We start from the raw sequence: 13162 nt of genomic DNA on the forward strand, positions 1-13162 counted from the left end.
TTTAATTTATCAAACAAATTTAATAGTCAACCAAAGTTTCTGAATAAATTGGGTTCATACAATTTCAAACAAAAACAAAGAAATCTCATTTGTCTTGGTCTGTGTGCTTAACTGCATAAATAATGCACAATGCTTATTAGGTTGTTTGAAATACTAAAAACGACACAAAGGTTCCTATTATTACTATATTGCTCTTATAGAGATAAAAATTCCATATAGGAAAACACATTCAGCCTATTTTACAGATGACACACTATGTAAAATGACTTATCTAAAGCACACAGGACTTTCATGACACAATTAGAATGCAAATCCAGTTTTTTCAACTTTGACAATAATTGTTACACTCTACCATATTGCCTTGTCTTTTGATACAGATATTTGGAAATAATGAATTTAAGAATGTCTCTAAAAAATAAAGAGAATGGATTCCAAGTACAACCATGTTAGAAAAACTTTCAGATACAATGTAAACAATGTAAGAATTTGTTTGAAGTTATCATCAGGAAAATTGGAGTGAATATATTGTTAAATATAATTAAAATCAGGTCAGTCATCTGCAGATGCCACATGCAGAAGTCATGTGCTTCTGTTGGAGCAGAAGGAGGGGTGGGATACAAATCAAGGTAAGGAGAGAGAAAGAGAAAGACCTGAAGTCTAAAAAACTGATTATAGGATACCTCAGCTGCCTTATCTGCAGGTGCACATTCTAAAAATATGCCTTCGGTAGTTCCAGACCCTTGCTTATTTAAGGAAGTAGAGGGTTAAGAGGCCTGAAAGAAACCTAGGATGATTTTCAGTAGAGCCAGTCTCAATAATAACTCTCTACCTGCTTGCTGACATTAAATTATTTTAACAGCAATAAAATGCTTTTATTTCATTAATAAAAGACACAAATCTTAAAATTCAATGCTGACTGAAGAAAAATTCAAGCAACAAGTATAAATGACTGATAGCTGATCAGTTCTAAAATTAGAAATGGGATGAAGAGAATAGAAGAGCACTGGAAACCTGAAATTCATTGCCTGGAAAAAGAGGATACTGAGAAGGATTAAATCTCATACCACTTGCTATTTTGCATAGACCCTCCCATTACTTCCACCAGCAGAAGTTGGACTGCAAAGAATTTTGGTCATGTATGCATATTAGTGGAAAATTTTGGTTTTGCCTGTTGAACCATGAACACCATTCATTATGCCATCCCCAGAATTTCATTCTGCACAGTTCTGGTGAGTTTAATAATCAATACCCTGCTGCCCCAGCGGGCCACTCACTCTCTTAGAAATGAGGACTGATGTAGAGTGGGAACATGCCAAGGAAGAGCCAGAAGCCTTTCCTAGGACAAATATACAGACACTGAGAGAATATAGCACCAGTAGAAAGAATTGCTTATGTAGCCAGGGCCGTACTCCCTCCTAAGTGAGCCAGCCAGCCAGTCTGTGGTAGACAGAAAGAAGCTAGCACACAGAGAAATGGGGAGAAGCCAACAAAGAGAGATGGAAAGTATTGTGATGGTGTTGAATAAGTTGCTCCAATTGTGAGGTGCTGGTCCCTACAGCTCTTCCTTCCACTGTGTGAGCTCTTCCAAAATATACTTTCCAGCTATGTGAGAATTCATTACTGCTTAAGATAATTTGAATTTGTTTGTTCACTAGCACATTAAAGAGTATTAATAATATATTTTCATCATGCTACAATTGCATGTAGCTCTGGTTTCAAGAGTTAACAAAACATGGGCATTTTAAAATCATGGACTTTGTTATAAAAAGACTTTGCAGAAGAGCCTTCATTAAATCAGGGCATCACACTTGTGAGTAATGAGATGGCACCTCTTTACAAGATTTTTCAAGAAAACTTTAGCTAACCTGGAGAAAAATATGTAATAAAAAAATATGTAATCAAAAAAATAGTATAAGTGACAGTACCCATGAGAAGCCTTTTGTATGTGATTTCAAACTCAATTATTAAAATCCAAACAACTTAGTAAAAAATATATTCTAAAAGTATCAAAGAATATATGAATGTAAAAGCAAGTTTTTTAACAATACTTACTTTAATTTCTGGTTGAAACCAACTCTGTGTCTTTGTGTCAAATACATGAACATCATTATGCCATCCCCAGAATATCTGCTCTTCCTAAAATGGAAATTTAAAAAATATTTAAAAGATTTCATAATTTTCAGATGATTGTTATAGTTTCATTGTGTATTTACCGGTAAAATAATAGACACCTTTGTAAAAACAGATCACGTGTTACGTCAGTCATAAAGCTAGTGCACAAGCCAGTGGCTCACAAGGTGTGGTCCCCAGACCAACATTGGCATCACCTCCGGGCAACTTTTCTACTCACAGTACTGCTTGTAGTGTGCCATAATTTTACATATTAACAACCTTTCAATTCCTTCGAAGGACTGTCTCTTTTAAAATTGCAGAAGACATAATATTTATATTTGAAATCTGTTTTTTTTAAAGTACATGCTCAGATTTCCTAATCTTTGCTGTTAGAAACTTAGAGAAACTTTTCTCCAAAAGTTCCAATTACTTCTATTTAACCAAGTCATTTGTTCTTATAGGTTAGACTTATGCTCACTCTTTTTGTCTTCTCAGAGACCAAACTGTTGGGAAGACAAAGATTTAACAGTTATATTGTATTTAGCATCTTCCAGATTGCTGAAGTCCTCTATTGCTATTCTAGCTTACCTCTGTTCCAGTTTTATGTTTTATATCAGAAATACATTATTCTTTTTTGTGAAATAAACTTAATAGTCTTGCCAAATAAACTAAACAATATACTTAGTTTAGAATCTAAACAAAAAAAATCCACTTGTACACCAAAAACTTCAGAACATCCTCATTAGCCTAACTGTACTAGGGGAGAGAAAAAGTGAGAGTGTTCACTGATGATTGAAAATAGTTTATAAATCATAAGAAGTTATATTTCTGAAAATTATTATTAATATTGTAAATAACAAAGCTTTAAAGATATTTCATTTGAAAAACTAAAAAACCATGTAAATACATGGAGAATTTTAAAAATACTCATATACAAAGAGATATACACAAAATGTGATATATATTAATAATGCACAATAATAATGTACAGTAATAGAAGGTAAAACTAAAGAGCTTTGTGGTTGGATCGATGGTTTTTAAAGTTCTCTTTTAAAAATTTTCATTTTTATAAGTCATGACTTCTTTATGTAATAGTTTATTCCCAAACCAGTAAGAATAAGTAGGAAAGGTAATATTACCACCAATTTACCCTTGTGTAGAAGCCTGTTTGAGCTATGACAGGTTCTAGTGGACGTATCTAAAAGCAGGTATATGTCAGCAATAGCCCTCTGGTTACCTATGAATGAAGTTTTTCCAAGTTACACTAAAGTCTCCACTCATCTAACAGAAGCAGGTATAAGTGATTAATGACGTAAGAAAAGAAATTACTCTGCCAGTAGCCTCCTCCAATTGAATTCAAGTCCAAAAGAGAGAAAACACATTTTTTTTCACAGTGTTAATTATGGTAAATGAAAATGAGAATTATTGGGCTCATTATTTCTAAAGAATTCAAGGTAATACTAAAGGAAAATGTAAGCAGTGATAACTCTCTTACCCAAGATGCATCATGAACATCAAAACAGTCTTGGAGTTCATTGTGTCTCCTACATCCATAGCCACCGAAATATATTAATCTGAAAAACAAATACAAAAGGACACACTTTATAAGTTTTACTTCGAGTCTGTTCATAGAAAGTTGAAAAAAATCAACTTTCTCACCCTAACAACCTAAACAAGCCAGATACAGTCATGTGCTGCATAAAGACATTTCAATCAAAGACGGACCGCATATATGACAGTGGTTCCATAACATTATAATAGAGCTGAAAAATTCCTATTGCCTAGTGAGACTGTAGTTGTCATATGTTGTAGTACAACATATTACTCACATTTATGGTGATGCTGGTGTAAACAAACCTACTGCACTGCCAGTTGAACAAAAGTACAGCAGATACAATTATGTACAGTACATAATACTTGATAATGACCATAAACGACGTATTATTTATGTATTTACTATACTATACATTTTATCATTAGAATGTACTTTCTACTTATTAAAAAAAGGTTTGCTGTAAAACAGTATGCTGTTACTCAAGCAGCAGCCTCATATGTCATGTGTTTACCTCATCTCTTGATTGCATCATTGTTTTCTTGTGCTTGATTTAATCTCATGTTGTTTTGTACAGTTTCAGGCTGTACAGACTGGTAGCCTAGGAGCAACAGGCTATACCATATAGGCTAGGTGTGTAGTAAGGTATAACACTAGGTTAGGCTAAGTACACAATATGACGTTCGCGTAACGACGAAATAGCCTAATGACACATTTTTCAGAATGTATTCCCATCATTAAGCGATATATGACTCTAAACCACAAAACCATAGTTTTTTAAAAATCCAAGTTCTAAGAAAACAAATAGACCTAAATGCATTAATTCCAGAAAGTAATGAGCTCTCAATAAGAGAGAAGAAACTCATGGCTGCTTTCACCTCTGATGTAATAGCCAGAGGAGGAAGAATCCAGAACATATATGGTTTATAACAAAACCATATTTTAACAGCCACATGTAGGCTGGAATGGCATATTACAATCCTGAGAATATCAGGCATGCTCGACAGGCAAATTTAGGAACCAACTCAACAACCCTTTCGCTTAGGCTTCAGAGAGAGCTCAGGGTTAGTCATCAACAGCTGGAAGCAGAGGAGAGCTGAGCAAACCTCTTTGAGGCAATATGAGCTTTCAGCTACTAGAATTTGGGATTTGGACAGATCTGAAGGAAATCTTAGTAGCATGCGAGGCCATTATAGCATATAGGGCTGCTGCCCTCAAAAGGCCGAAGGACGAGGTGCAAGGCTGAAAGAGATCTCTCAAAGTACAGAAAGCATAAGGTGGGATTGGGAAGCAAAGAGAACTCCCTACCAACCCAAAGACCTACCAGTTAGGCTATAAAACAGGGAGAGATCTCCCACAGTTCTGAGAGGTGGGAACTTAACTGTAAAGCTCAGCTGAAAACCTCTAAACAATCTCTAGTGCTTAACCATGGAGCCCTAGCAAAACTCTTAGTCCTGCCTTAAAACATTCGAAGCTAGTGGTAAAATTCAATCCAACTAAAGCTGCAACAAAGCACCAAAATGGGTCAACTACATATTATACAGACTTAACTCCCACTCTAGCCGCCTGAAAAAAGAAGAAAGTCCACATCTTTTTCTGGAGATAAATATCTTTTATTTCAGCATTTACCATTCTTTCATAGATAATGTCTGGTATATGATGAAAAAATTTAAAGATACATGAAGAGACAAAAAAAGTGACCCATGGTCAAGAGAGGAAAGAGTTAATATAAGCTGACCCCAAGGTGGCCCAGATATTGGAATCAGTCATGGCCTTTAAAATACCTATGATAACAAAGCTAACAGACCTAGTTTGTAAAAGGTGGATAACATACAGGAAGAACTCAATCTCCCTGACTAGGGCAGCTACTCTTAACAGTTTCTTGTATACACAAAGGCCAAAATACTTTGTAGGGTTGGAGTCAATTAAGTTCTGGAAAAACAAAAGTAGAAAACCCTAATGGCTGACAGAAACATATTTCATTGCTCCTTATTGTTCACAGAGATATTCTCTTTATGCAGCCCTACCCAAAGCTCAGAGATATAGTTCAGTTCCATTTTAAGCTCCAGTCCTTATAACGCTTCTTCCAAACTGATATGGCAACAAAAAAAAAAAAAAAATTAAGGCCTAACCAAAAATAAATTGATAGTTATCCACTACTCCCCCTTAAAAAAATCTGTATATGTCTGCAAATAGAATTCAATAGTATGTTGAAATACTTGTTACTACCAAGTAAGATTTACATCTGAAATACAAATATATAAAAAATACAAATATATACAAATTAGAAAATATATCACAACAGTATTTAAATTAGGGAAAAAAATCTGATTACCTTGGAAGAGAGGAAAAAGTAATTAATAAAAAAATCAATATTCCTTGCTCATAAACATCCATGTTTAAAAAGGTAGGAATAGAATAACATGCCTTCCTCATATATATACATGCAAAGTAAGTGTATGTTAACATGGTATTTCTAATCACTTTGAAAAAATTAACAATTTAATAATGATAGAACAATTAGTAATTGAGCTGGAGAGTATTTATAGTTAAAGCTACCTCATATATTTGTATATGTATAAATATGTTTCAAATGAAGTAAAAAAATGTAGTGAAAAAAATCAAAACTTGACTTTGAGACAATGTGATTACAAAAACAAAATTTAAATTAAAAAAGTAAACAAATCTTAAAAATAAAAAAATAAAAAAATGAATCTATGCGTCAAATTGGCAGCATAATTACACAAATGAGAACTTTCTAAAGTGACTATGAAACACAAGATACATTATACATTATACATTTCTAATGGTATAAAATATAAAAATAAAGGAACTTAAAAAAATAAAATTTTTTAGTAATCATATTTTTTAGTAATCATATTTTTTGTGATATTATTGGTATTGTTGTCTGAATTACAGAATAAAGCAAATGAATAATTATGTTAATGACACTGAGAACCAGGATTTTCAACATAGGGGAAAGGATATACTAATGTTTAAAGTCAGTGAAGTTGGGTTAAAAACTTACTAGTTCTGAATGCGAAATGAAGTATCTATATGAATACATTTTGTGTTTTATCTTTAAAACTTTTTTATCTCCTGTCTCCGGCTGCTGAAAAAGTATAGAAATAATAACTCAGAAATGCACCGAGACTGAAATTTCTAAATACCACTTGCCATTAAACAGAATCAGAATTCCTTGGAAAAATGTCTAATTATTGGTCTCGGATAGAAAATATCCAAGATGAGCCTGGAACACCTTGTCACACTGAAAAGCATACAAATTATGAAACTGGTACGGTCTTGTCAAAAGGATTTAGGAGCCACCTAGAAGAGATAATCTGAGTTTCATAGATTAAAACACATAAAATATTTTGAATTCATGATTTCATGACAATTTTTAAACTTACTGATCACTTTAGAGGATGCTAGAGGAATGACTATTTGTTGAACATTGATAAACAAAGGGAAAGAATTAAGCCTTTGTATCCCCTTGTACATAAGTGGATCTAGGCAATAATCATCAATGCTTACTAACAAAGAGAGATAATCAGGCATCATGTGCGCACTAATAGAAATCTTTAACTATGCATAGTTTTGCCCCTCTCCAAAACTACCAACCAACAAAAAAAAAAATCTGATCTGAGCTCCTAGATCTAAGTTCCAACTTACAGAAAACCCAAGATATAGATGAACATGTTAAAAGAAACCACAGGAACACAATTAACATAGTGCAGACTGTTGGAAACCCTATAGTCAAATGACCTGGTTTCTTCATCTAATAAATTTCAAAACCAAAACAATAACAACAAAAATCAAAAGGGAATCTTTAGAATAAAAGTACCTTAAGAGACATATCAATCCATTGTAATGAATAGACCTCACCTGGATCCTCTACTGAACAAAGCATTTCTACAAACTTATGAGACAAATGGGGAAATCTGAATACTGAGTATTAAATGCTACATATTTTAAAGCAAAAAAAAAAAAAGTCAATGAAAGAAAACTTTAAAGCAAATATAAGAACTCTGACAACAGAGCTGATGACCAGAAAATATAAAGAGGTGAAAAAGAATTGGTAGAAGTTAGAAAGGAAATAATAGGGGGAAAACCCCATTTCAGAAATGAAGATCAAGTGACAAAGAGAAAAGAGAGAACGGACATCACAGAAAATACAATAAGGGACACAGAGGATAAAATAAGAAAAGCCACCTAAAAAATTAAAAAGAATTTGTGAAAAAATGATAAACAGGTAGAGGACAGCTTAAATATTCATATCTGAAGTTGGAACAAAAGATTAAGAAACATAATTAACAAAAATGTGTTGAATGAAAGGACGGTGTAGAGGGAAGAAGAGGGTACAATCTAATTTTATTGATACTTAGAACAACCAGAGACATTGTTTTTAAAAACGATAAGCTAAAGTCAATAATAATAAAGTATAAATACAAGCACTAGAACTACTGAAGGTCCTAAACAATGCAATAAGGCCCCCAAAAAGTATAAAGATTAGAAGGAAAGAAAAAAATGACATTATTCACAGGTATTCTAATTATGTAGAAAATCCAAAAAATTTATTGCTAAATTATTGGAACAAATAAAAGGACATATAGTAAGGGTGCTGAATACAAGCCCAATATACACAAAATCAATTACGTTTCTATATACTAGCTACAAACAGAAAATGAACACATTTAAAAGATGCCATTTAAAAGACCATCAAGAAGAATCAAATATCTAGGAAAAAATCTCATGAAAAGTGTATATGACTTTTACACAAACACTATAAAATATTACTAAGAGAAAGAGAAAAGGGTCTAAATAAATAGGATATAAAAGATACAGTCTCACTACTGTAAATACATCAGTTCTCAACTTGAACTCTAGATTCAATGCAATTCCAGTTAAAATTCTAGTAGGCTTTGTGGAAATTAACAAACTAAAATTCAAAGTTTGTATGGAAATGCAAAGGGCTTAGAAGAGCCAAGACATATTTGCAGTAGAAGAACAAATTCAGAACAAATACAATAAGTTTACTGACGCTCTAGGCTTATTATAAAAGTATAGAAGTTAAGACAATATAGTACTGGTGCAAAGACAGACAAATTATTCAACAGAATAGAGAACAGACTTCAGAAACGGACTCTTCCATATGTGGACACTTAATTTGTGGCAAAAGTGGCACTTTAGAACAATGGAAAAAGTATGATCTTTGCAATCAATACTGTTGGATGAACTGATTATCCAGCTGGTTATCCAAATGGAAAAATGAAAGGTGACTATTACCTCATACCACACACAAAAACCAGTTCCAGGTGGATTGTGTATTAGAATGTGAAAAATAAAATAATAATAGCTTTTAAAAGATAACTTAGAAGAATATCTTCATGACTTTGGGGAATGAAAAGTTTCTAGGATGCAAAAGCATTAATCATAAGGAAAAGATTCATAAATTAGAGTATATTAAAATCAGATTACACCAATAAGAGAATGAAGAGATAGATACCCAACAGAAATGTTTGTTATGTACCAAAATACATAGAAGAATGTTCATATTCTATTATTCCAAAGAGTCAAAAATGGAAATGACCCAAATGTCTGTCAACCATAGAATGAGTAAATACACTGCAGTATTTTCATAGACTAACATACAGGAAAGAAAACAAACTACAGGTAGACACAACACCATGGGTGAATCTCAAAAATGTAATTTGAGTAAAAGAATAAATTCTATGGGATTCCATATATAATACAAAACAAAAACAAAAAAGAATAAATAATTTAAGGTGCTAGAATCAGGATAATGGTTTTCTTTAGAAAAGAGTGAGGATAGTGGTTAGATAAGAATATAATGAGGGTTTCTTGAGTGTTAATAATTTTCTTTATTTGGGTGATTGTTACATAAGTGTGTTTGCTTTGTGATCATTATTTAAGGTATACACTTATCATTCATACTAGTCCTATAAGCTTCTTTCTCTTAATGCACTAGTACGTGCATTAAGAGAAAGAAGGTCAATTAAATAGAATAAAACCCAGAAGTAAATCCAAATACCAATGAAAATTTAGTAAATACATGGTAAAGGTGGCATCAGAAATAACTGAGTTAGAGACAGGTAGTCATCCAAAAAAAGATAAACCTGGATCCATATCTCATACCATTCACAGGGTAAGTCCCAAATGAATCAATGACCTAAATGTAAATATTAAATGACAAAAGTAGAGGAAGAAAATATAGGGAGAAATTAGGTCATAAGCTTGAAATAGATAAAGTCTTTGCAATCAAACTCAAAATCGAGAAAGCACAAAATAAATTTTTGACAAATTTATCTAAATTTGATAAATTTATTTAAATAAGTTTTAAAAAGCTGTTTGATGCATACAGAATACACTTTAAGCAAAGTCTGTAGGGAATGCAAAACAGCAACTTCTATGGAGGAAAAACTGTCAAAAATCTATTGTTATGAGTTGAATTGTGTCCTCTCGAAATTCATGTGTTGATATCCTGATCCCCAGTATCTCAGAATGTGACCTTATTTGAAAATAGGGTCTTCATAGAGGCAATTTTAAGTTAAAATGAGACCCCTAGGCTAGGCCCTGGGGACAGATAAGCACACACCAAGAGTATGCCATGGAAAGTTGAAAGCAGAGATCAGAGCAATGCTTCTACATGCCAAGGAATGCTAAAGATTGCTACAAATTACCAGAAGTTATGGGAGAGGCATGGAATAGTTTCTTCCTCAAAACTCAGAAGGAATTAACCCTGCTGAAACCTTGATCTCGGACTTCTAGCCTCCAAAACTGTGAGACAATACATTTCTCTTGTTTAGGCCACTCAGTTTATGAGAGTTGTTACAGCAGCCCTAGTTACCTTACTTTTTGACCCAGTAATTTAATTCTGGAATTTTATCCAATAGATAGATCTGCAATTACACACACACACACACACACACACACACACACACACATTCATTAAAGCATAGTTTGCAATAGTTTCAGCAAAAGAACTGAAACAATCTAAGGGTATAGGTTAAACAAACAATGGTATATCCATAGAGGAGAATATTATGCAGCTATAAAAAAAAACACAAGAACAAACTTTCTAACTAGGGACACAGAAAGATGAACAATCTCCACGGTATACTGCTAATTAAAAGCAGCAGCAGGGTGCTGAACAATGTACAGAGTATGTTAATATTTGTGTAAGGAGAAGAGGGAAAAGAAAATTACACACATACATATATACATACATACATTCGTACATATCTGCTTCTATTTGCATAACATAACACTAATGGCAGTGGTTTCCAAACTTGTCTACATCTTGGAATCATCTGAGAAACTTCAAAAAAATCATACCCCCAGAAACTATAATTAGTCTGGGTTATCACCTGGACTTTGGAATTTTTTAAAGAACCCCAGGTGATTCCAATGGCAGACAAGTTTGGGAACCACTGCTGTAAGAATACAAAAGTTAGTAGCAGCTATTTGTGCTTGGGGAAGCAGGGACAGAAATGGAAGACAAAGCTTTCATTGTAATATTTTTTAATATGGTTTTGATTTTGAACCATACGATTGTATTAGCTATTCGGAAAGTTAAATTAAATACAATAATTTTTTAAAAATAGTTGCTTCCATATGTTTATTTTTTTGACTTAGCTCTTATTCAGGGTTTAGAACTGCTGTTACCATCAGCATCAAAACAAGTTTGTTATATCTCGAAAAAATTTAGAATCTCGTGTTCTCTATTTTGGCCACAAGCTATACTCTTTACTTAAGTGTAAGTTAATGAGATGGTTTCGCTGTTATTACCTGTCTTTATATACCCAGCAAGAAAGTTTATCACGTGGTGTGGGTGGTTTTCCTTCAAAGTTGGTGATTTTTTCCCAAATGTAGTTTCCATCTCTTGTTCGCAAATTAACAAAATAAAGCTTTTAAAAGAGGAAAACAACATTAACAGAGAGGACATTTGAAAATTAAATTTATACCTGAGGGATATGTGATCCTAAAATTAATAATGTTACTTTTTATTTTCTAAAAGGTAAAAATTTTAATTGTAGAATTAATGAAAATTAGACTATGTCTTAGAAGCAAAAATAATATATAAAACATACTGAAATAGATCTTTTCCCATCATGCTTTTCCCTTGTGCCCTATGGATATCAACTAACTATGTAGTTAATTCTGTAGAAGAAAGACATGGAAGACAGGAAAAGCACAACTACTGTATTTTCACTCTAAAACCTTATAATCATAAATAAAAGATTTTTTACATATATCTTCTTTTAAAAATATTTGTTAACCTGTGAAATAAAATGACACATTAAATATTACATTTTGCTGCACTCCTGAATTGAAAGAAAATATTACTCGATTGCTGTATCCTTTGTCATCATATCCTCCAAAAACGTACAGCTTTCCATTAATGCAGGCACCACAACTTCCTGACATGGAGGTAGGGAGTTCTCCTTCCATGAGGTGCATTGTCCTGCAGCAGGAATGACATGGGATTTCATAACTATCCAGAAAGGCAAATTTAAATTCCCTTTGAACTCCATGAGCCCTTTTTAAATGAAAATTGTCACTGACAATTACAATGTAATGGTAGCCAATACTGCAAAAACACTAAGATCCAGAGTAAAGATTTTTCAACCTACTGGGAAAAAATTATAAAATCTTCACGTGTCACCAAAATTGGGAATTATTAGCAGAAAAAAGTCTTCTGAGATAGCCTTAGTCTTTAGAGGAACGGTAAAGGACAAAGAGTGGAGAGTGGACGTGAGTAGGGGAAAGAAAGAGCCAGAGACAAGAAAACATTCCAAGAAAGGGAGACAATAAGTATTGCAGTATGTTCTAAATATGGACTTAAATTCCCTGTAGTCTATGGAAACATTTATAACACATATTAAGATTGGACATTCTGCAATTTAAACTTACTTACCACAACCCACTATCAATATCATAGGTCCAAATTTCATCATTAGGCAAATATACTTCATTGTCTTCAATAGACTAAAAACATAGAATACATAAAATTATGTTTATCAATTACACAGTAACAATTAAATAGCTCCTTAGGATGGGAAAACTGCAATTAAAATACTGCAAAACACAAAATCATTAACAAGCTCAAAGATGTTTTTTTGATATAAACTAAGATAGATCAAAAGAGAAAAGGAAAAAAGACATTTTTTAAGAGAAAGTAGGCAAACAATAAAGGTTTAGAATACAGAATAGCAAGTACGTTAATCTCAAAAAAAAAACTCAAGAACAATTAAACCTTTAAAGGAAATTTTCAGTAAGGGAAAATAATAACATTCAGAGTAGAATATTGAAGACAATAAAGCCAAGAAGAAAATGAATATCAAACAAGAGCAATGTGTTTTGTGTAAAGGGAAGGAATTAAGGAAGGAAATTTTTATAAGGTGTAATTAAGAGCAGATACTTTAATTCACGGAACATATTTTTGAGTGCCCACTATGTGCAAGGCATAGTGTTGTG

At 32.8% G+C, this 13162-nt stretch overlaps 1 protein-coding gene across 1 annotated transcript in view; it reads right to left on the reverse strand.

Annotated features, from left to right (window-relative positions):
- KLHDC1 (kelch domain containing 1) overlaps nt 1–13162 on the reverse strand; it is a 56992-nt gene that overhangs the window by 24892 nt on the left and 18938 nt on the right. The window contains exons 2-6 of the mRNA XM_039856743.1: nt 12603–12673; nt 12032–12149; nt 11474–11592; nt 3608–3686; nt 2053–2136 (exon numbers count right to left, since the gene is read on the reverse strand). Of these exons, the coding sequence (XP_039712677.1) occupies nt 2053–2136; nt 3608–3686; nt 11474–11592; nt 12032–12149; nt 12603–12673 (471 nt within the window). The remainder of the gene's footprint in view (nt 1–2052; nt 2137–3607; nt 3687–11473; nt 11593–12031; nt 12150–12602; nt 12674–13162) is intronic.

The sequence above is a fragment of the Pteropus medius genome, unplaced genomic scaffold (assembly GCF_902729225.1).
Source record: "Pteropus medius unplaced genomic scaffold, Ma_sr-lr_union100, whole genome shotgun sequence".
In the NCBI taxonomy this organism is placed as follows: Eukaryota; Metazoa; Chordata; class Mammalia; order Chiroptera; family Pteropodidae; genus Pteropus; species Pteropus medius.